The 24,396-nt window shown below is 38.1% G+C and overlaps 2 protein-coding genes across 5 annotated transcripts in view; one reads left to right on the top strand and one right to left on the bottom strand.

The window, feature by feature from the left end:
- Positions 1-5,107: 5,107 nt before the first annotated feature.
- BROX (BRO1 domain and CAAX motif containing) lies at positions 5,108-23,859 on the bottom strand. Of its 2 annotated transcripts, XM_082833779.1 has the most exons (14): positions 23,604-23,715; positions 22,916-22,979; positions 20,546-20,662; positions 17,648-17,754; positions 17,213-17,309; positions 14,270-14,365; positions 13,222-13,294; positions 12,123-12,228; positions 11,321-11,410; positions 9,497-9,582; positions 8,584-8,665; positions 8,112-8,262; positions 6,727-6,886; positions 5,108-5,733 (listed from the first exon to the last, which is right to left on the bottom strand). In XM_082833779.1, the coding sequence occupies exons 3-14, from the start codon at positions 20,644-20,646 to the stop codon at positions 5,647-5,649; spliced, it is 1,236 nt and encodes a 411-aa protein (XP_082689905.1). In that variant the 5' UTR covers positions 20,647-20,662; positions 22,916-22,979; positions 23,604-23,715; the 3' UTR covers positions 5,108-5,646. The 2 variants fall into 2 exon arrangements, with proteins under 2 accessions (XP_082689905.1, XP_082689904.1); XM_082833778.1 differs by lacking the exon at positions 22,916-22,979 and having other exon boundaries at positions 23,604-23,859.
- A 328-nt stretch (positions 23,860-24,187) lies between these two features.
- Positions 24,188-24,396, top strand: part of AIDA (axin interactor, dorsalization associated) — a 43,099-nt gene continuing 42,890 nt past the window's right edge. The window contains exon 1 of one of the 3 annotated variants that reach the window (XM_082833071.1): positions 24,188-24,336. In XM_082833071.1, the coding sequence (XP_082689197.1) occupies positions 24,227-24,336 (110 nt within the window). In that variant the 5' untranslated portion in view covers positions 24,188-24,226. The remainder of the gene's footprint in view (positions 24,337-24,396) is intronic. The other 2 variants (XM_082833069.1, XM_082833070.1) reach the window with 2 other exon arrangements.

The following is a 24,396-nucleotide window of genomic DNA, read 5'->3' as shown; positions in this document are numbered from 1 at the left end:
GAAAGAGGGAGAGAGAGAGAGGAGAGAGAGGAGAGAGAGGAGAGAGAGAGAGAGAGAGAGGAGAGAGAGAGAGAGAGAGAGAGAGAGAGAGAGAGAGACCTACCTGGCTTACAGTCGATTTAGTGAATGCTTTTCTGCCACCTAATGGACATTTCAGGATATGCTATGCAAAATTCATCTTTGTAATCACAGTGTGTGTCAATATAGAGGGGGCTCAATACTGAACTGCGTGGAATCTACTTATTTTTTATTTACCAAAATCTTGGGAGCGTTGCCAACTTCACACCAAGTACCTAGACTGGGATGTTTTGGAAGTGATATTTCAGAGGGTCAAGTATTCCCCACAACATGCTTTGTACCTCAGTTTAATTCGTAGGAGAACCTCTAGTTTTTTCTTTAAAAACCCAAATCTAGTTTATCAAGGATTGTTCCCAAGTGTATAATGTAATTAACATACCGTCTAATCTCCCTGACCTTTCAATATTGGAGTACACCAGGGCTCAGCTCTTGGACTCACCTACTCCTCATTTGGCCCTATGGCTTTTTTTTTTTAAATAAAGTTATTTATTTATTTTTGGCTGCATTGGGTCTTTGTTGCTGCGTGCAGGCTTTCTCTAGTTGTGGCGAGCAGGGGCTTCTCTTGTGGAGCACGGGCTCTAGGTGCACGGGCTTCAGTAGTTGTGATGCACGGGCTTCAGTAGTTGTGGTGCACGGGCTTAGTTGCTCTGCAGCATGTGGGATCTTCCTGGACCAGGGCTCGAACTCATGTCCCCCGCATTGGCGGGCAGATTCTTAACCACTGTGCCATCAGGGAAGTCCCAGCCCTATGGCTTTAAATACTATCTACACACACATTTATAGCCAACATTTTTATCTCCCTGAATCTCAGATGCATAGATATACCGTCTACTTGAAGTCTCTCCTTGATGTCTCTTTTTGGACGGCTAACAGACAACGCAATCCATGTCTAAACCTTTTGCTCATACTTTCAGTGCACCCTTCTCCTTCCTGAAACTACCCCACCCACTCACCCAGCTCCCACTCACACACTCACATCTACTCCTCTGGCAGTCTTCCCATTTCAATAAATGGCAACCCTATTCTTCCAGATCCTCAGGCCAAAAACATTGGAGACGTTCTTGATTCTTCTCCTTTAATCACACCTCACATTAAATCCAACAGGAAGTTCTCTGGGTTATTGCCAGAGTCTTAATACCACCATTCCACTGCCACCACGCTGGTCTAAGCCATCATCTGTCACCTGGATTATTGCAGCAGTCTGCTAATTGGCTTCCTACCATCTACACTCAAAAAGCAGTAAGAGTTGTTAAATGTTAAATCATACCATGTCACTTCTCTACTTAAAACTCTCCAGTGGGTTCTCGTCTCACCCCGAGTAAAAGCCAAAGTCCTTACAATGGCCTACAAGGTTGTAGATCTGGCCCCAGTACTTTTCTGGCCCCATTTTGTTCTACTGATACCTTCCCCGAGCTGCCCCTGTCTCATTCCAGCCACTGGCCCTCTTACTGCCGTTCCCTGACCACACAGGCTCTCTGCCCTGCAGGGACCTTGTGCGGGCTGTTCTCTGGATGAGTCTGTCTTCCCTTAGACTTTGTTCCCTCACTTCCTTCAGGTCTTTGGCTCGAGGTCTTCCCGGGGCTCCAGTCGTTCAAAGAACCAGCTGACTTCGTTCACCGCCACCACCACTCCTCGACAGCTTGCGTCATTGTTTTGTCTGCTTAGTGCTTATCAACATTGAACACAATCTATATTTCACTTATCCTGTTTTTGCTTCCCTCTTCCCTTCCTTCTCTGACCCGCCCACCAGCCAGGGTGGAAGGGGTTTTACCTGTGTGCTCCTTGCCTTACTTACCTCCTGCCACTACAGTACCCGACACAGCTGGAACTCAGTATTTGTTTAATAAATGAATCATACGGTCAGTTCACTTCAATGGGTGGGGGAAGGTACTATATAATAGATTGGAAAAATAAAGAGAACAGTCTTAAAAAGAAGTTTTTTTTTTTCAAATGAACCAGGTTAACGGAACCGGCCCTGGGTAACTACCAAGAGTGCGTCAGCCTTGTTTGCCTGGGCCTGCGGTGCCCCCTCCTCCCCTTCCCTCTTCCCCTGAGGGCGTCTGAAGGCTGAGCCTCTGGTAAAAGCAAGGATGGGACAGCCAAAGCCCCACTTCACAGCTTCACAGGGCAGCATTCACTGCCAGTTTCTCCACGCCATTTCACCTGAGGAGATGGGCCCACTCCAATTGGTGACTCACCCCAGGCAGGCAAAGTGAGGCATTCTGGGGAGGATATATGTGAAATCTGAATAAACAAACACATGTACAAACAAACCACTGCTCCTTGAGAAATGCTGACAGAACATCACCTGGCCGGACTCTTCTACCTTTATTTTCAGTATTAGACCATAAACATGCACCCAGCCACCAGGGGTAAGAGTGACATTACTGACATGCCTGTCCTATTGGGGTGTTTCTCAACTTTTCCTACATCATAGCAGATGATCTAGGAAATTCATTGTTTGACATTCTGGAGGTGACCAGCCTGGGAGCTCCAGCCACCTTAGGCCCTGCCCAGTCAGCCCCAGAAGGCTGAGATCAATAGCTTGAGGCAAACGACCAGAGAAGCTCTGGACAATATCAAGCCGCTGGGTGATCTAACATTTTCTCTGGGGAGCACTCTTAGAGGGAGCTATGAGCTTACACCCACCTCAAGCACATCACAGTCATCAGGTATGCTGAATCGCATAAGTGCTAGCTCTGGCCTTTTGGGTAAATACAATCCAACACCGCTTTCTGTTCTATAATTCAGAGTAGGCGCCCCCTCCAGATTAACTATTTTAATCCCTTTAGTTTATTACAAAAACATTTTTTAAAACAAGAATGTAAATTCGAAGCAAATTACTCAAATATCAGATTAAAGTCTTTAGATACAAAAGTATAGTAAACCATATGACACAAGTTTATTTTTACGCACATATCGAGACAAAAAATGCCTCATTTTCTAAAGCATGATTACTCTAGAAGGAAATATTTCTGACTATGATTTTATCTGAGTATATTTATATAGTACTGAAAATGCTACCTCAAAGTTTCCAAAGTACAAAGTTTTCTGCAGAGTACTGTACAGCAATAATGATAAGGTCTCTAGCTTAGCTCACCACCGTATACAAGACTGCAGCATGCTGGATAATACTGTGAATAAAAATATATGCAGGCTGACTGAAACCCTACTTCAAGATTAAAAGGTGGTAAGTACCAATAAGCATAAGTAGAAACCAAATAGGTCAAGGAACGTTGAGTGTTTAATGAATTCATGTAGCATAAAACAACTGATGCAAATGCATCTGTCATTTTAAAATACAACTGTGAAGAAATATGATTTTACATTGTATTAACCTTGTTACTGGCTTAATAAACATAAAAATATTTATTGAAAAACAAAAATTCCAATGAAATTGGAAGTAGAATCACTTTTATTTTCATAAATAGATAATTCAGTATATTAACAACACTTTTAGCAGGATATGTTAGTTGTCATTATCTGGTTTAAACTAAGTATGCAATAGTTAACACAAATAGTTATTACATCTATGACATTCATGCAACTTCTTTACATTTATTCACTTCCCCAAATTTCGAAGACAATTTCAAAGAATATTATATATAATGGGATAGTTAGTCAAAGGGTCACCTTTGCTGAGTCAACAGAATATTTACTATCTGCTTATCTTAAAGTTGCCAATTATTGATTAAATGTAATACCAGTATTTACTGCACTTTTCAGAAGCACTGAGCATATTACATGTTTTCATTCCATATATGGAAGTATGACCCATAAAAATGTCAATATGTGAAACTGACACATATTGTGTCAATAAATTTAGCCTAGTTACTAAATTTTCAAATGTGAAAATTTAGTAACTAATAAGCACTTGTTTCTAAAATAAATAGATCTTACAGGCCAAGAGTAATAAGCTCACATCAAGTATGGTTTGAAGTTTTGTCAGTAAAAGGCATAGAGCACAAAAATACAGGGTAATTAAAGTGTTTTTTCTATAAACAACAAAATAAATGTCTGTTCAGTTATTACTCCACTGATTCTGAAAACTGCAGCTTCAAATATTAAATGTTATACAGCAAGGAGTAATTAGCATTTCCATATAAAAAAAAACCTCACTGATTCTATGTAGCTTTTTTCCCCATGAGTATAAACTATGATTTAAGTAATCATTTATTTTAGCACAATATTCAGATAGGTATAATCTATTTTTCATAATGAAATGTTTATTCCTATCTCAATACTTTATGCAGGTTTTACTTATTTGTCACAGAGTTGCTGTGTGGATTCAAAGGTTTATCTATTTAAGTGCTCAGCACAGTGCCTGGCACAAAGTAAGCTCTCAACATACCCTACTATTACTACTCCTATTATTTGAACCAATCTGTCATTTATAAGAGAAAAATTAGGTGATGCCCCAGGAGAATAATCAAAAGAAGATAAACCTACATGTGTGATTTTTTTTTATTAAAGTATTATGTATCCACTATTTCCCAGGTTTGTGTATATACTAAACTATTTCAAATATTACAAGGTATTTTTAAGATATACTGTACCTGTTTGCTCTCTAAGTTTCTGCTATGGCCTTTGGCCTAAAGCAATACAATTCTGACAGAATAAGTTATTAGAAAACTATATAAAAACCATGTACACTGAAATCAGGTTAACAAAGGCATTTTACTCTAACTTCTGTAACAAAGTAGTAGAGATTTACCAGTGTAATTCAGGACAACCGATCTTGTTTAGGCTTAAAGTTCTTTCTTTTCATCATGCATTATTTGACTTCTGCAAAAGCATTTTCACTGTCTTCTCACACAAATACTAAGAGCTGTTACCAAGTTCTGTCCCCTAAGTAAAAAATCCATTAGAAAAAAGTACTTTAAAAAATATTGTAGGTTTGCGTACTGAGACTGAAATGAAGTACAGGGCTATCAGCATAAGAGTAAGCTCTTAAATGGTCTCAACATACCTATAAACACTGATTTGTGAGTAAATTATAGATTCTAACATGTATAAGGGATTTGGTATGAAGATTTTTTGATCTTTAACTAAAAGTCATTTTTTTTTCCCCCAACCAGAAAAGGTAACTGACACAGAAGATAACAAGTCTGTGCTACAGAGGGTAAAAAAGGGGAGGGGTAAAAAACCTTGTCTGTTAAAAACTGACTCCTGTCATCCTTCTGGTGTCAAATAAGAGGAAGGAAAATAAACTTTTTTTTGTGAAGATAGAAAAACACACCTGAAACCACATGATTCTGGCCTGTAGTGTATTAACCTGAAACTTACTACTACCCAGAGTTCAGGAAGAAAAACCCAACCCCCAAATATGCCCTTTAGAAGCACAATAAAAATTTTTCACAGGTTGTCCTGATTAAAAAGGAGTTCGGAAACAAAGCATGAAACACTTCCACTGTGTTAAAAATCAAGAACAAATAAACTGAAGGCAGATTCCCTCTGAATGTACTAAATTAATCTATAGGCTTCAGAGAAATCATTTCAAGAAAGATAAAGTTCCATGTTTTATCTTATCTGGAAGAAAATTCAAAGTGCACACTGTATCAATGTATTTTAGGAGATGTAGCACCCAGTGTCCTTCTGAGGTTTGATATCTGGTTCTTTCATAGGTTTCACCACTTCTTCTGGTTTGGGTTTAGCCTATGGAGAAAGAAAAATACAGTGTAAGTACATAAACTAAGATCTGGAAAACAAACACTAGATCTATTCCACTTCAGACTAATATAAAGATGATATACTAAAATACACAGCACGGAGACTAACAAAGCTGTGCCAGAAGCTACATACAAACCAATTCAATTAAAGATGTAACAGGAAAGCAACATTTCAGTGAAGATGAAAACCTGATGGGTAGGCAAAAATCAAGCTAATGGTACTCTTACTCTTTCGAGGAGGGAGAAACTGAGCCATCAACCTGTGCACATGGAACCCTCAAGTTTGAAGATTACTTGTGACAGTAACAGGCTACCTCTTAGGACATTATTTAAGAGGCTGAACAGGATGCAAAAACTGTTATTTTAAGGAATAATGGTTTTAGTATGGGTAGGAAATTATATTAAAAAAAAAATTTCAAGGAAGCAGCTATGGCTACAAAATAATTCCCATCCCTTTTTTCACAGACCCCCTCTCTTTTGTTAGCCAAACCTCAAAATTTCCACTTAATCTACCATTTGGTTTAGTACACTAAAATGTACTTAGATATAAATGAATAAAAGCAATCTAATTTTACCCCTGGATGATGTCACAGAATGTTGAAATTAGGTCAAATCTTCAAATACCATGCACTATGCTGAATCAAAAACAGCATTGCTATAGCAATATAAACATGGATGAGCCATCCTTTTTAGACCCGTCCTCCCGCACTCTTCTTAAAGGAGGCTCCGACGAATTGTAAAAAGGCAAGATAATGTGTTGAAAACAACATCACTCAACTATGTAAAAAATCAGAAGACAATTAGCGCCTAGAGGTTTACCTCTGAAAGAGTTCAGATTTTACACCAAGCACTGTAATTAGCTAATTTAACATTTAGACAAATACATGCATCTATTTAAATAGAGGACAATATCAAACTGTGAAGTCTGAATTCTCTTTTGAAATTTTTGTGAATGAATGGAAAAAACCCAATCCCGTACACTGTCATCCTTGGGTCTTTGGGTGAGATCAAAAGCAGCCAATGTTTCTGGTGTCCAGTGCACACTTGTAGGAGGAAATTCGAAAGGTACAGGTTCTACGAGACCATAAACTGCTTTGAGTTCCAGTTGTGGGGCTTCTGTTGGAACTTTCTGAAAGTAACTGCAAAAAGCAATGGAAACAACAATTCATTCAGTTATTTGTTAACTATTTGAGTGTCTATTTATGTCCAAGACCTTGTGCAAGGAAATGACAATTTAATGATGAATTACATAGAGAACAATTTCCTGTCTCACGTAGTTTACAGATGAGTAGGTGACAAAGTCAAGAAACCCTGTCAACAACTGTGCAATGTAACTGAAGCTATGAGGGACGTGGAGTGCCGTGAGAACACAAAAGAGGGGCAATTAAAAGAGGGGCAGATTTGGGGGGTCAGGGATGCTTTCCAAAGGAAGTGATAAAAGTTAAACTGGGCACGTTCAAGGATGTGAAAGCACAGCATGACCAGATGCAGAATATAAAGGGAAGAATGCAAGACAAAAAGCAGGGACAAAATTAATTCTACAACCTCCATAGGTACTGATCTACAGTTTGAACAACACTGATTTAATAATGGAAAACTGCTTGACAGGCCTAAACAGAACTGACAGAAAATTAATTTCCCTGCTTTATACGTGGCTGAAAAGAGAATGAGATGAGTATGCCAAGAGAAGGTATGTATATATAACACACAGAGAAGGAATGGCAGGGAAACAAAGGTAAGAGAAAGTTAGGACAGTAGAAGTGGGCTATATATTAATAATTCATGTTTGAATTTTTAAACCTGCTTTTATATGTTATCATCAAAAGCAGAATAAAAGTTAGATTTAACACAAGTGAATTCTATCACCAATTTAAATAAAAAATTAATGCTCAACTTCAATGCAACTTGATATAAAATGTATGGGAATAGAGACTAACAAACTGTGATATTAAAACGATATTATTATTTAAACATTATAAATACGTTCAAACCTCAGTATCTTCGGGGGATTGGTTCTGGGACCCCGGCAGATACCAAAATCCAGAGATGCCTAAGTTCCTTACGTAAAGTGAAGTAGTATTTGCATATAACCTACGCACATCCTCCCGCACATCCTCCCGTAAACTTTAAATCATCTCTAGGTTACTTATAATACCTAATAGAATGTAAATGCTATGTAAATAGTTGCTAGCCTGCAGCAAATTGAAGTTTTGCTTTTAAGGACTTTCTAGAATCCCCCCTCCCTGCCCCCCCATATACTTTCAATCTGCGGTTGGTTGAATTCCAGATGTGGAACCCACAGATTACAGAGGGTCAACTGCACATACTATACCGACTACTAAAATCATACTGAGCTGTACTCACATAAATCCATTTTCTCTCTGACATTTTTCAAGGGTGTTCTTCACAAGATTTCCAAGTTTCCTAAAGAACAAGTGTCCTGAAGGTTTGACTGTTGGTCCAGGGCCTTTGGTTTCTCCATATTCTTTGCATAATGCATCTGCCTTTGCATAAACTGCATGTGAAAGGGATATACAGTCATTTGATTATAATTATTGATTATTTATACTAAAAAGGCTATTAATCAGAGATGCTCTTTAACTAGCATAAGAGCACTACCAACAATAGTATAAGGGGTAGGTAGGTATTTTCTACAAGTTATAGGTTTTCGAAGGTTTTCTACAAGTTTCTAGGTTTTTTTTCTTTCCTCCAATTACTTCACTGATTCTCATTCCCTTTCATGAACTCCGCCAACATCTCTTTTAACTGCCCATTCCCTTTATGATTAAACATTAGTTTTTAAAAGAGGAGTTAATATTCTGGCAGGAATACTTACATTTTTCTGCCTCTTGAAGAGACCTGATTGCTTCACCACATTTATCACTAGCCAACAAAGTCTGACCATGATAACAATAAGCCTGATAAAAGAAACAAATTTTTATTCATTCTCTCCTCAAATGATGCTTTCCACTATCGTTTTCTATATGCATCAGACAAAGAAATGCCTTTGTCCACTGTTTGAAGTATCAATGCAGTCCCTTACAATTCTACTTGAATAAGCTTCCCCCCTTCTCTGTTGGTATATAAAGTGGAATTATGTCAAGCCTTGAGCCAAACTAGCCTTCTAACCATGGACTGAGAGCAAAAACTATTTGCTGAAACCTGTTTTTATAATTAGGGCAGAGGGGATAAAGGAGGGAAATTAGTGTGCTAATACAGAGGGAGAAGGAGGAAGGATTTGAGGTTAAAGACTAAACAGGTCTTAAGAAAAATGTTACCAGGCTGGAATAGAACATGCTTATTCTTTAAATGTCTACCATCAATGCAGGGATTGCACATGGTCTTATGCAGTGTGTTTGAAAGCAGATTATAAGGTATAAGAAATCTTATTTATGATTCTTCACCAACCCAGGTGATACACTGTATGGCTAAGTCTTTAGATTAGCATTAGTAAATATCTTTCTCAGTGAACAGGATGAAACGAGAGAATTCTCATGAAGTTTGCAGAAGGTTCCAGCTTAAAAGTGGGTTTGAATCAAACAGTAATTCCATTGCTATAACCCAGCTCTACATCATCTCCTTCCACTTGCTTTACTCCACAATGGCTGCACTGACTATCAGGGAACATTTACTGAGAGCTGTCCATTATCTGTAAAATGCTAACAAAGAGTCAGGCGAGATGACAGAACTGGTGCTCAAGGGGCTGGAGAGACAGTAATTTACATTGTTTCTGGGCTAAAAATACTTACATAAGCTGTGTAGAAACACATTTTCAAGTGAAGATATTTTCTCCATTTAGCAGAGTATGCAGGCTCCAAACTGGATAAAGCATGATCTAAAGTTACATTTTAAAAAGCAAAATATAATTTCACCCTGATTCACTAGGAGACTTATAGCTTATGTGTTCAGATGCTAAAAGACCATTCAAATCTACAACTCAAGCATTTACACTTTAAAAACCTTGCTTTGGGCTTCCCTGGTGGCGCAGTGGTTGGGAGTCTGCCTGCTGATGCAGGGGACATGGGTTCGTGCCCCGGTGCGGGAAGATCCCACATGCCGCGGAGCGGCTGGGCCTGTGAGACATGGCCGCTGAGCCTGCGCGTCCGGAGCCTGTGCTCCGCAGCGGGAGAGGCCACAACAGTGAGAGGCCCGCGTACCACAAAAAAAACCCCACAAAAAAACCGCTTGCTTTATTTAAAGTGATTTATTTTATTTACTTATTTATTTATTTAGATTTGATGGTTAATGCAATTTAAGTTTGAGATAATGATAAAAACAGCAATGACTAAGAACTTCAAAGTAAATATGAATACTATTATAATATCTCTTTCCAACCTTTTTCATAATACAGCAATGCCAAGAATAGTCTAGTCACCCAAGTCAGAAGCAAGGATACTCTCCTAACCCTCATTCACCACCCCATCCCTGCATCTTGTATAAAACACACATGCTCATATATCCTGCCAAACACCTTTCGAATGTATTTCTTCCTCTCCATTTCCTACTCTGCTATCTTTGTCAAAACCTTCATCATTTCTTCCATAGTACTTAGGAAGAAATGATTATAATCTAAGTAGAGTCAGCCTACTACTCCTTCACTAGTAAGCCCATTTCTCATCTTGCAATGATAGGGACTTTTCTTAAATTCAAGTCCAGTCAAGTCAGATTGACTTTACTATACCTTTTAAGGGGTCCCAAATATCTACCGAATGAAGGCCAAACTTCTCAGACACGCTTACAGACCAATTCATAGCCTCACATATGCACACTTTCGTAACCTTTGCTCCTAGCTCTCATCCTGTTTCAGCTAAAACATGTCTTAGTCCCAGAATGTGCTAAGTTCTTTCTAATCTTTGTACATACTACAGAATGTTCTACTCTTCCCATATGCTAAAGCAACCCAGCAAACCTAGAATTTCTATTTCTATTTCAAAATAAGCCTAAACCACCACCTTCCTCTAGAAAGCCTTCTCTAGCATGCCCAGATCCTTTAGGTTTTTATTTCACCCCTGTAACCACACCTCATTTCATACTATAATAATGTGGTTACATGTTTGTCTCCTTCCCTAGACTGTGAATCTGTATACCCAGCAACTAAAAGAGTAACCATCTGATAAATAGAAACATATGCATGTTTCCTAAATAAGTGACTGAAAAGAATAATACGTTAAGGAGAAGATCTGAGTGCTAGTCTCAGCCTCCCACCTGCTAGCAGTTAAATTACAGATGAGTTATGTTAATTCTCTGGATTTCAGTTTCTTGTCTAAATAAGGATAGTAACTACAAGGTTGTTATAAAGACCAAAAACATTTCAAAAGAAAAACAGCTGTTTAATTATTAGATGTAACTGGTTAAAAAGGATAGCATCATCCTTTTCACTAGAAGTTATGGAGCATATTAACCGTGAACAGCTCTAATTCTTTTATTTTCTTTTAAACAAGATTAATAAAATAGTGCAGCTATTACTACAGCTTTGCAAAAGATGAAACAATCTGAGAGTCCTTTTGCTTTGCTTGTTCCCTACTAAGCCAAGAGCTTAATGTGAAAATCTAAAGACTAAAAATAGAACTTACCAGCTTTTTGATAGAAATTGGCTGTTTCATATGCCAGGGCAGCAATTAGTACAGGAGCATGTTTCAGTTCAATTGCTCGAGCAATTGTTACTATAACCAAAACACAATGAAGTGAATGTATGATTAAGTTCACTTGCATTTACCTTAAGTTCAATTATAATAGCAAAAGACAGTCTGATATCTATTCGGGACTTTAATACAGTTTGTTAAAAGTTTTAACATGAAAAGTAAGCTACAGAAAATGCAAACATAAACAAGCAGAAAACACTGAGCTTGCTGGTTCTGATACCACTTCCTTAAATAAATCACTAGCCAATTACTAATCACAGAAAACCCCTACTACAAAATCGCATGATGTAAGAGGAAACAAATACTTTCAGGGCACTGGAGTTTGAAATAAAGAAAAACAAAAGCCAACAAAGTTTCTTTATTGTTTTCACATAAGTCTTCATTTATTTCCTGCCACTGAAAGGCAAAGATTTCAAGGTAAGCCAAACAGTGGAAGCAGAAAAGAAATGAGCAAGGTAGAGTGGGGGGAAAGATGAGTTATAGACTTAATTATGCTGCCAGAAATGGCATGAAATCAAAATCCTCTTAAAAAGAATCATTAAACTGTAAGGCCTTTTCCAGCTAATGAAAAATGAAGGCAAATGCTAAAGGTAAAAATCAATTTTTTAAATTCTTCACTATAAATTTCTCAAATCCTGAAACTCCAGCAATTCCAGCTAATTCTGATTTTAAAAAAAAGAACTAAATGCCAATATAGACTTTCTTAAAAAAACTCTTACAATATTTAAGATACCTTCTTGAGCTTCAGCTTGACATTGGATAATGTAAGCTTCTATGAGTCGTGCCTCTAAATCCCTCCCCTTTTCTGCGGGTGTAATTAATTTTGGGATATGACTTTCCTGAGAGAGAAAGAAAAAAAAAACAAAGAAGCCAAATTTTATTTTAACTCAGCTGTTAGAAAGAAAACTGAAGTTATGAGATATTCAATTTGGGGTTTTTCAGAAATTTAGGGTACAAACAAAGTGTAAAATGGAGCAATGTTAAGCTTACAGAGAATAAAAGTTCCTGTACACTAAAACTTTTAAAGCTTCTTATAAATTTTTGTAAAAATAAGAAATTCAAGAGCAAAATTTGGGTCATAATAAATTGCTTAGATATGCAAGTCATATTCTCAACTTAGAAAATGTTTAACTGAAACGGAAACCAAATTTCCCTTTTGCATGACAGCCGAAACTGTTCATTCACATTAATAATAGCAGATATAAAGAAGACTACAGTTCTGTAGCTCACTCAGGATCACAGCTTTTTCATCACTGTAAAACTATCTTATCATGAGAAAATGCAACACTGGCCTCCAGGAGCCTTCAGTAAATAGTAGTTTAATTAGAATGGGGTGGGGGTAATTCTGGTTGGAAAATACGTTAGTCTTTCCCCTAATTCTCATCACATCTCCAAGCAATTTAATGTAATTAGTGTGTACTGATTGCCCCGCTGGCATTTTCAATGAAATACAGAGAATATACTCAGAAAATCTGGTTTTGCACAATTATGATGGCTCCTGGCAACTGCTGCATACAGCAAGGGAAATGCTCAGAACTATCAATTTTTGTGCTTTGTTTTCTCTCATCTTTTCAGAAGAGACTGAAAAATAAGCAGTGAAGTACCACTTGCATCGTCTAATTGTAAAATTCACTGATGATTTTCTGAAGTGGAAACACTTAATATTCTGTAATTGGCTGCACTCATCAACAAGGTACTTAACATAAGGAAAACAGAACACATACTAGTTCTTTCTACATGATGAAATAATTCCTTCACCCCACCCCGCAAAGAATTAAATAAAAATTATTCAAGAATTAAAGCATTAAGAATATATATTATTATTATTTTACCTTTAAATGTTTAAAAATCCCAGCTGCAATTTTTAAGCTTCGATGGACTTCTTTTGCTTCATCCTCTGTTATGCTGAAAGACAGTGGTTACATTAGTTACAGGATGAATCCCGTTTCTGGTATTAAAACCAACAACTAATACATTCTCATAAATCCACAGAAGTTAGTCATTTGTGTTTTTCACTACGTTTTCTTCTTTTTGACACTTAAGAAACTAACAAATGCACATGAAAAATATCCAAAGAGAAGATACTACAAGTGAAAAAGAGAGCTCCTGTTTAGGGGTCTGGACAAAGCCTTCTTGTTTTTCCTTCCAGATAATCTTCTGTGCATAAACAAGCATAAAAATCAATATACATTTAATGCATGCACATACTTAAAAAACACATACATACACAATATTCACCACTCTGCTCTTGTTTTAATCACCTAAATTACTTCAGAGACAATTTGACATCAGCACATAGAATTCAACTCCATTCTTAAATGGCTGCATATTATTCCCATGTTCAGGCGCATCACAGTTGGTAGTTGCCAGTTTCATATTGCTAATATCCAATTGTACTATTATAAAAACTGTATCTCATTTTATTTCACAGTTCCTTAATCCTTCAAAACATCTTTCACAAACTTATAAGGCTTTGTATTTTTCTGTGAATTGCCTGTTTATTTTCGATCTGTTGATCTTTTCCCTGATGATTTGTAAAAGCATTATAAAAACAATTTGTCACATGCACTGCAATTTTTTTGACCAATCTGTCATTTGTTTTCTAACTTTGTTTATGGTACTTTATGTGGTCAAATAGTCAACCCTTTTCTTGGTTTGGGGTTTTATTCAGAAAGACCACCCCCATGACAAGATTATTAAAAATTTTTTCCCTTTTAACAGTGGGCTCCATAATTCTGATACTTAAAATATTAACTTTATGAGGCAACCTTACATTTATTAGAAGTGATACTTTTTATCAGTAGCCTAGACTTTTTAATAATGAAGCTCCATACGTTTGAAAAATAATAATATGCACATAACCCTTCCCTTTTAACTTACTTTTCTTTGCCAGCCAGTCTTGAAGCATATTTGGTATACCATAAAGCTACATTAAATCCCATGGAAATTAATTCAAAAACAGCATCCTGCTGGGCACTAGAATTATAAACATGATCGTTAAGTACTGTCAATGAGACATCTCTATATGAAGCCTGCTATACATCTTACACAAAATCATAAAGAGCTAAATGCTAACTGAAAAAATGAAGAGTTCTTGTGTTTAATATAGGTTGGGAGGTAAGACACAAGCAAACACACACACAATTAACACTGAATGACTAAACATAATGGTCCACGATGTACTTCATAATAATAAACATGAGAATAGTAGTTCCCAAAGGTTACTGTTGAATAGTTTTAAAAATACAGATTACTGGAACTTATCCCACAAAGAAAGTCTGGGAAGTGCCCAGAATCTGCATTTTTAACAAGTATCCAGTTGATTCTGGAGCAGGTGATTCTTACACCACATTTTAAGAAAATGGATTTCAGAGGACAGATCATTTCAGGCTAGAATGGTTAAAGAAGGCTTAATGGTATAAACAGAGTTTGAATTGTGCCTTGAAAGATGGCTAGAAGGGAAGCAGAAGGACATCCCAGATGAGGGAATGATGCTGTTAACGCACAAGACAGGATAAAGATTTTTCTGGTGGCAGTAACCCAACTAGCTTGATTGAAGTTGCCAGTTCATAGAGAGAAATCGAGGAGCAGGAGAGCAAAAAGCCAAGCTGATATGAAACTGCAGAAGATTCTGAATGCCAAGCCAATTGGTATACTACAAAGAAAAAGGTCTCAAAAATAAGTGTATTTTATATCTTATTTGTTTCCTTCAGATTCTATAACTAAACATGACACAAAGATGGCAAAAGCTCACAAAGCAAATAATATTTTTATTCACTGTTGTTCTGATGAGACCCTGAAAACTCTTTATACACATTATCTCACTTATCTCAAATGATGAAGTAAAAAACCTGAAGTAATACCCTTATTACACATATAATACTAATAAAGATACAGAAAAATTACCCAAAGGGAAGAAACGAGAATCATGATTCTGCTTTGTATTTTTTATTTAATTGCTGCCTCCATCTTAGAAGGAACAGAGACATGGAAACTTTTTAGATTAAAAAAAAAAGATTTGTTACAAAACATGTAATTAAAAAATACCTTATAAACTATCCTGTTTAATATACATTATAACATACAAAAATATGACAGTTATGAACAAACTTCTTAAAACAGTTTACCATGCCAAAAAAATTTAATGCATAGTTTAACGGCTTATTCTTTCCAGCACTGGGAACTTTCCAATGAATTACATCTACTAATTACATCTAGTAATTCTAGTAATGGTGATCTAAGAGGCATATCTAATTTATAACTTTATCTTTAAATAATAAGATAGTTTTGCTAATTTTTATGGGGTCTCATGAATAGCTCTCTCCTGTTTACCCTTCGTTTATTTCAATCTGCCTTGCTCCCAAACACTCCATTTCTATTGTACCACATCTAGGTAGTAGTTAAGAGTGTATACAGTTGAAAAAACATCTTTCAGAAGATATACTCACAGCATACTTTTCATTGAGTAAGTAGCAATCAAGGATTAAATAAATTAAAAATCTCAGATGTACTGAATACTCAACATTATAACTTAAGGCCTTTACCACATAATTCTTCACTGTCTCATAAAACTGTGCTGAGAAATGCTGTCACAAGGAATGAAAATTTAGCATGGTGGGGAAAACTGCCAAATTTATGTAATACAAAACACTTTAGAATCTGCCAAAGTTTTGTAATGTAACAATGGTAGAGGTTTGATTCTTTAAAAAAAGTTTTTAAGGAAAATATTCCTTAATTTTAGATGAAGTACAAAGGGGTACATAAAGCAAAACAGAAAATGAAGACTTACTTGGAAAACCTTGGTATCCCAGAATATTAAAATTTGGAAAGGACCCACAGTCCACAACTTCCTACCCAATTTATGAATTCTATTATACAATATTCCCAAGGAAGGAAGGAAGGAAACTAACATTTATTGAATGTCTATTAATGCCTGGCATTATATCAGCCCCTTAATACAAAATTTCCTATTTTGTTCCTCACAAAAGCCCTATACCTGTAACCCCAACATACAGTTGAGGAAGCAGATGTTCACACAGGAGAAGCTCTGAGGCTGATCTACGTGTGTATGAATCCAAAGTCCACACTCCTTCCACTGTAATGCCTGCCCTGGTTGTTTGCCAATCCCCATTTCCTTCCCTTCTGATTTTATAAAACGGTTAATTCTAAAGCAAATTGAGATAAAAATATATAACTATTTAAATAACCCAATGGTGTTTAAAAAAAAAAGTAGTTAAAAATTTAGCACCATTATGATTGGTTTCCTGTTATAATTAGATCTAACTAGTTTCAAGTGAATGATGAGAAAGTTCTGAGGGGAAGTTTTTAAAAAGAGCAGAAACAGTGAAATTAGGAAGAAAAACAAATACAGTACTGTCAGTCAAAAGAGTATGGAACTGGGGTGGAACTGGGGAGAATGAAAGAAGGAGACTGACCAGAGACATCTGAACTATCCATCAGAAAAGGAAAGTAGTGGAGAAAGCAAAGTTCTGCTCTGCTTGGATGGAGGCAAAGACCAAAATCTAGGTTTGGGTTTCAAATTCCCAAACCATTCTTTGTGTGTTATTAAAAGTCAAGGCTGCTCAATCTAGTTAACGTTTATATTGATTATCTCAAAAATGATTTGGTCCAGAAGAAACAAATTCTGTTTGTACTTAATAGACTGCATTAAGAGTTTAGGTCAAAAGTTTTATATTAATTTCCTGATAAGGCAAAATGCTGATCAGACTTAGATTTTACTTCTTCCACACAGAGGCTACGAGTTAATCACTAGCTAAACAGTTACAAAAATGGCTTGAATTTAGTACTGTTGGTGCTGCTTACCTTGGAACCTGTCCCTGTAATGTATCAGTCCACTTGAAATTTTGAATATATCGTAACTTGCTTTCTTGGGTAGATTCATCCAATGAGTTAATGAAACCTATAAAAAGGTAGAAAACATTTTCAGTTTTACAGGAAATATCACCTGTCTGTTTAGAACATTTTTCGGAGAATGACTTTTTCAGATACCTGAATGAAACTCCCAGCCCCTCTATACACTTCTCCTAAGGTAACATAATATGAAATATGCACACATTTAATTTTCAAAATGTTAGAAAGACCACATACTACCTTTACATTCTAACATTTCTGATACTCAAGCATACTGAAGAATATAACCTAGAAGACTAAACTATTCAAATCTGAAAAGTCTAAGAATCAAATATGAACTTCTACGTAGTTGACTTTTAAAAAATTAAATTGATTTAAATAACTAACCTTGTAAAAGTGAAAAATATGAATCTGCTGCATTCTTCATCATTTGTGGATTACAGTTCAAATCAGTGAACAATTCAAGCAGTCGTGCTCTAGATGATCTCAAGTCACTTAAATGAGACAGAAAGAGAGAGTAATGTTAAGTAAGCTGTATTACAATGAATCTATGTAAAAGTGGCTTAAAAGTTTCAACTGTAAAAGCTTAAACACACACACACACACACACACACACCCCTTCCTCTAAGATATTACTAAGTATACAGGAATGAATTTAATTGGACTAACACTGGAGGTAAGTGAAATTTCCAGTAACAGTTGTTTTAAAAGTTGTACTAAAATAAACTCAGTCCAACTAAAGGAGCAAATCATGAATACAATTATATAATAAAGATACACAGCAAGTTTTAATTTTAAAAAATCAAACTAACACAAGCTTTTAAGACGGGAGGAAACAATTACGAATGAGTAAATTAATCTGACCAGTTCACAATAGAAGTTTTTTGAAAAATGGAAATTTAACATTTGTACATAATTTTAGTATCCCCTTACAATGTCAAAATTTGACATTATGTCAAAATGTACTTAAGTACAAAACCATATTTTAAAATTGCATTCTATAATACAACACACACACAAACATGCAAAAACACGTGACCACTAGTCATTTTAAAACTGCTCCCTCGTCTCCATTCTCCTTTGCTTCTCTGCAGCAATAAATGTTGCAGACATTTATTGTTTCTTTCTCAAAATTCTTTTCTCCCTTGATTCCAATAACGCCACATTTTCCAGATTCTCCTCTCATCTCTAAAAGTTCCTTCTCTATTTTCTTCCATGTCCCCTTCATATTCCCACCTCTAGCAATGTTCAATCTTTGGCTTTCTGCTCTTCTCTCTTCTGAGGTCTCATCTAAGAGTATAACTACATCTAATCCTAGATCTACATTATCAGCTCTAACTTGGTCCTGGTTCCAGTTACACATGTTCTTTCAGAAGGCAACTTGCTTAAATAGGGATCCAGAAATCATATTACATGGACCATGACTAAAGACAATTGGGTGTAAATGACTAAAGACTAAATTTAAATTGTGAGCACCAAGACAGTAGGAACTGTATACCCAGAACTTAGTGTCTGGGATAAAGCATATACTCAAATTTCTGTGTCGAGTGAAGTAATACTAACATTTCAAATATTTTAAGATTTAGAAGGACTGTAAGTAGCACTGATGTTTACAAAGGAGCACAAACTTAAACCTGAATGGTCTAAATGGAATATTTATTGGTACCAGCTCTAAGGAGGCTGATTCCAAGAAAGTATATAGTAACAACCATATACAGCTGACCCAAAATGGGATGGGCTACCTTATGAATCTGTCATTGTTGAGTTATTTAATTAAAAGCTGGGAGGGGTAATTCTTGGACTCGGAAAAAAATCTGATTTTTTTTCCTTTTGGCCATGCCACGCAACATGCGGGATCTTAGTTCCCCAACCAGGGATTGAACCCGGGCCCCCTGCATTGGAAGCGCAGAGTCTTAACCACTGGACTGCCAGGGAAGTCCCCAGAATTTGAATCCTTAAGGCCTATTCTAGACTTGAATACTTTGCTAGCTATTTCCAAGTAGGCATTCAATCATCACCTGCAAACCAACTTGTGCAAAATTATATTCATATTAAAATGACAGAATTCGAGAAAAGTGTACCTTAGAAGTATCTAATTTAGGTTATTAATTTTACAGATGAGTAATTTTACAGATGAGTAATTAGTAAGAGACTTGCCCAATGCTACAGATAAAACAGTTAAGCTGGGACCAATGTCTAGGATTAGGGGTTGGCAAAGTACAACCTGTAACTTGTTTTTATACGGCCCACAGCTTAATTTTGCAAAAATGAACAAAGAAGAATATCCAATAGTGACTGTGTGTAGCCCACAAAGCCTAAAATATTTACTATTTAGCCCTTTACAGAAAAAGTTTGCTGACCCCTGGTCTAGATCAACCTTTTACTCCAATTACTTCTTTTCACAAAAAGTAGCAATTCTCTTGGTTTCCCTTTACTGGTACCACCAATGTCTTGATCATCTAGGTTCTGTATCTCATAGACTAAATGAATCCTTTTCAACTTTCCAGAGCAAATGAGACATCTGGCCAGTTGATGCCTCCTTCAAAATCTCTCTTGCATCTATCTCTTTTGTGCCAGTTAAACTGCTCTACTCATACTCCCTAGAACAAAGGTTTACCTAACAGAAATGACTTTCTCCTCTCCCTTCTTACTATCTTAAGTCAGGGGTCAGCAAAGGACCTGAAGATAAATATTCTAGGCCTAGTAGGTCATAAAGTCTCCCCTGGGAATACTCAATCTTACTGTAGAGAGGAAAGGCAGCCATAGACAATATGTAAATAAGTGGGGGGGGCGCTATGTTCTAATAAAAACTTATTTTTATGAAAACAATCACTGGGCCAATCTGCAGGACAGAGTCTGGCAACCCCTGATCTAAGCCATATGATGCATTTAAACCCCAGCTCAAGTCCTCTCTGCTACTGAATACTCTGAAGGCTATTTCAGGTCATAGGGACCTCTCCCTGCTCAGAACTCAATTAATTTACTATCTGGCCAATGAACAATATCCATATATGACTTTGTGGAGTCTCTTGTACTGTTGTAACATATAGCTTAACTCTTTTAATTGTGACTGTTTAGTCTCTCTGGGACTCACTCACTGACCTAAACTTGAGGACCCAGTTTAAATAATCTATGACTTAACTTTTCACATGTCATTTGTAAGTTTATAAGGAGTCTAAGGTTAGGGACAGTGTATTACATACTTCTGCACTGTGCATGACCCTAAAAAAGTACCTCGTATCCATGGGGGGCTCAATCAGTACTTGTGAAGACTGACAAACTTACCTGCAAATTTTTGAAGCAGCAGGGCCAGTGACTACGCCATAATAGTTAAAAGGGACAGGAGCTGTGGCTTTTAAGGGGTTCCTATGAAACCAATGTGTCATTCTCTCCAGGTGTTTCCTATTGACAAAAAACAAATGTATAAAAATTAAACATAAAACATTTAATAAGCACTGTAAATCATATTAAAATATTTTTTAAAGTAAAAGTTGAAAATTACTACAGGATATATACATTTTAATATAAAACATATATAAAACAGACATATACATAAATAAAATGCTTCACTGCCATACATCAATCTCGTTTTAACTGTTTATAGCAGCCTATGCTTAGATCAGGCCTATAAAAAAAAACAGCATTTGTAAATGTGCTCACAGTAACTGCAATGCTGAAGATACTGGAGCAGTAATGTTTAAACTTTAATGTGTATAAAAATCACGTCGGGGCAGGAGGTGGGGGCTTCTTGTTAAAATGCAAGTTCTAATTCAACAGTCTGGGGTAGGACCTGAGACGCTGATGCTGCTGGTCCCCAAACTACACTTTTGAGGGGCGGAGTACTTGACTTTGGTTGGACAGCTGCAAATGAGAAGGGCACAGGAGCAGAGGAACGTGATTCCGAAAGAGGTTTAAATGGTGACCCTTATTTAGACTGCTAAGATTACTTGACAGAAATAGGTTTTAAATTAACTGTATCTCCCACATGATATTGCTGATGCCAACTGACTGGCTGTAGCATGTGTTCTATAATAAATATACTTTCCACAGATTAGCTAATAAGAATCAATATTTTCATGATAAAAAACCCCACATGATACTTGATCAATAAAATCTATCCTTAAAATGGTAAAAAATGGCTGAATTATGAACATATTTAGCATGTGTAACTGAAGAAACCTCAGGTAGAGCTGGAGTTGGGACAGGCCTGTAGGGGGGGCTCTCAGGTCCCGCTAGGAGACCTCAGTTAACAGGAGAGAAGTAAACCTACATCTCTGACAGGAAGGTACCTCTAGGTTACTATCAGAAGGAAGAAGAAAACTTCTCTCCATCCATGGCAGCTCAGCCAGTCAGACTGTAGCAGGCCAACCAATGAGAAGCCTCCATACTCTGGACTCCTAGGTTCCTCCAATGGACTCTCTGGTTATTACAGCCCCTCCCAACTCTCCTCTTTTCCCTATAAAAGCATGCTCCCCTTGCTTGTTCTCTGTATTTGCTTATGGTCACCCATCTTTGCATATCACTGATTGTGATTTCTCTTCTAGTCCCTAATAAACTCAGTTTAGTTGGTTAAAAAAAAAAATATATCTATCCTTAGAACATACTTGTGGTTGACAAGGGGGAGGGCAGGTAGGGGAGGGAAGGACTGGGAGTTTGGGATTAGCAGATGCAAACTAGTATATACAGGATGGATAAACAACAGAATCCTACTGTATAGCACAGGGAACTATATTCAATATCCTGTGACAAACCATAATGAAAAAGAATATGAAAAAGAATGTATATATGCATAACTGAGTCACTTTGCTGTACAGGAGAAATTAAACACTGTAAATCAACTATACTTCAATAAATTTAAAAAAATGTCTATCCTTAAAACCCAAAACATTTAAAAAACTACCTAAGTGAAATGCCAACTTAAAAAAATTAAGTTCCACACCTTTCAGGTTAAAAAAGAAACGAAAAAAGGAGTGTGTCACTTACTTAAAAGTCCTTGGGAAGATACCGAAGATAATACAGGAAGGTGTAGTTGAAGACTTAAATACGGCAATTAGATTTCGGGAAGTGGGAGACAAAATCGGTAAGATTTAATTAATTTGAAAGCATTATATACAATGTTGTCCATGGATTTTTCTTATCGGTGAAAAAAACGTGGGCTGCACAGTGTAAAAAATATCTACTTTATGCATCTCCCTTACCATATTTATTCATGGCAAAACCGGCTTTGGAGAGCACCAGCTATTTAAGGATGAGGAAACGCACTGTGTATCCAATGAAAAATTGAGCAAGTTCATTTGAGTAACTCAAAACATTTAACAAGTCCTTCAAAAATATATAACCTTCTAAATATCATCCACGTAAATCTCCTTTATAACCTAAATAAACTAATACTGCATCTCTGTGCATATAAACCAAGCCTCCCAGAGATAATGGCACACAATACACTTGACCGTGACAAATTTTCCACAAATACTCTTTTAAGGCGGCCTCCCACGTCCTGGATGAAAATGTCTTAAGTTCTGCATATCTTCACTTCAGGACCGAAGACGGTAAGTACCGTGTTCTCTACCCCTCCCTACTCAATCTGTCCGGTCAGAGATCCGCACTCCAGTTTTCAAGAATTCGAAGGGCGGGGTAAAAGGACGACACACCCACCTGCAGGTGCAAGGAAGGGTGCCGTTGAAGCCACCAAGCACAACAGTCGGATCGAGGCTGCCACCTAAGCCGAGGCCACAGGAAGAGTCCGATTACCGACAAGGGTTCCCCACTCCGGAGACCCTGGGTCGCGCGACGAACCTACCGCCCCCGAGCTCCCAACGTCCACTTCCTGTTTACCACCCAGCCTCTTCCTCCCGGGCGCCGTCCGGTTTAACGCCGTTAAGACCTTGCGCAGGCGCACACCTTAGCGTGCCCCTCCTGAACAGGCATTTTCGTGGAAAGCCGATACTATCTACCCGGGAGAGGCGGGCAGAAGGTGCCTAAACAAACTCCTATGTAGCCATAAGACCCTCCCCCCGCCCCCAACCGCTAGTGGAGACGCGGGCAAGGCGATTCAGTGAATATAGCTGTTAATACCATTGATTCGTGGGGCTAATGTGAATTTCTTTCTCTCGTTTGTGCCTTGTTCCAAGGCACTTTTTACACAAGTTCCATAGACTCCCGGATAGTGGTCCCCAAAAATCTCCTTCTAGTGCCTTGAAACACTTGAAGGAGTCTTTTGGGGACCACTATCCGGGAGTCTATGGAACCTGTGTAAAAACCTTGACCCTACTGCTTGGGACTCCGGGGAGACAACAGGGGTAGGGATAGTACTGGGAAACGCCCATCCTCATGACATACTTACCGGATTTCTCGATGTCTGTACAGCACCCCTCCAGAGGGAAGAAAGGCAGTGTCCGAGTCCGCAAACGAGAAAGGGAGGGAGTCGCAGAGCCCGGATTACCGAACTTGAGCGACGGAAACCAGGCCTGCGGGAGCCGATCACGTGGTCAGGGCGGCCATGACAGCTACCGAGGCGGCAGTGCGCGCCGCTCTTGTGTTGAGGCTGCCGCGTTGTCGCAGTCCCCTTAAAACACTCCGTTCCTCAGCCCTTTCTTAGATATTCCTCCACAGTCTTCCCTCTTGAGCTACGGTCTCCTCCAGAGACAAAGAGCAGAGATGGCCGGGCCTCCCAGCCCGAGGAAGAATGCCGCAATAACAATGGCGGCCGCTCGGTGGAGCGGGGCGGCCTCAACCTAACACGAGGCGGGGCCTCGGGGGCGGAGCCTCGGCGGGGCGGCCGCTTCAGAGCCGCAAAGTTTGGCTGTGGCGGCAAATGGGCTTGGGCGGCTCCTTGGCGGGTGGTGGCGGTGGCCGTAGCGGTTCCTCTTGGCCCTGTTAATGTCGGGGCCAGGCCCGGGGAGGATGGCGCCCTAGAGCCCGGCCTTGCTGGGGTAGGGGCGGGAGGGGACGGGGTGGGGACCGGCCATGTCGGAGGTGACCCGAAGTCTGCTGCAGCGCTGGGGCGCCAGTTTTAGGAGAGGCGCCGACTTCGACTCTTGGGGCCAGCTGGTGGAGGCGATAGACGAGTATCAGATGTGAGTGACTAACCGCGGGAGCGGGCCAGACCGGCTCCAGTCGGCCGCCTCCCGCTTCTT

This window comes from Leucopleurus acutus (genome assembly GCF_964270905.1).
Source record: "Leucopleurus acutus genome assembly, chromosome: 2".
NCBI lineage: Eukaryota > Metazoa > Chordata > Mammalia > Artiodactyla > Delphinidae > Leucopleurus > Leucopleurus acutus.
This window is presented reverse-complemented; position numbering and strand designations above follow the sequence as displayed.

Bases quoted from the DNA above. Each gene is read 5' to 3' on its own strand.
- BROX (XM_082833778.1), bottom strand. From the start codon at position 20,646: ATGACACATTGGTTTCATAGGAACCCCTTAAAAGCCACAGCTCCTGTC. The intron at 17,755-20,545 runs GTAAGTTTGTCA...GTCTCATTTAAG, and splicing joins GCTGCTTCAAAAATTTGCAG to TGACTTGAGATCATCTAGAG. The intron at 8,666-9,496 runs GTAAGTATTTTT...TTCTTTTATCAG, and splicing joins TGTGTTTCTACACAGCTTAT to GCTTATTGTTATCATGGTCA.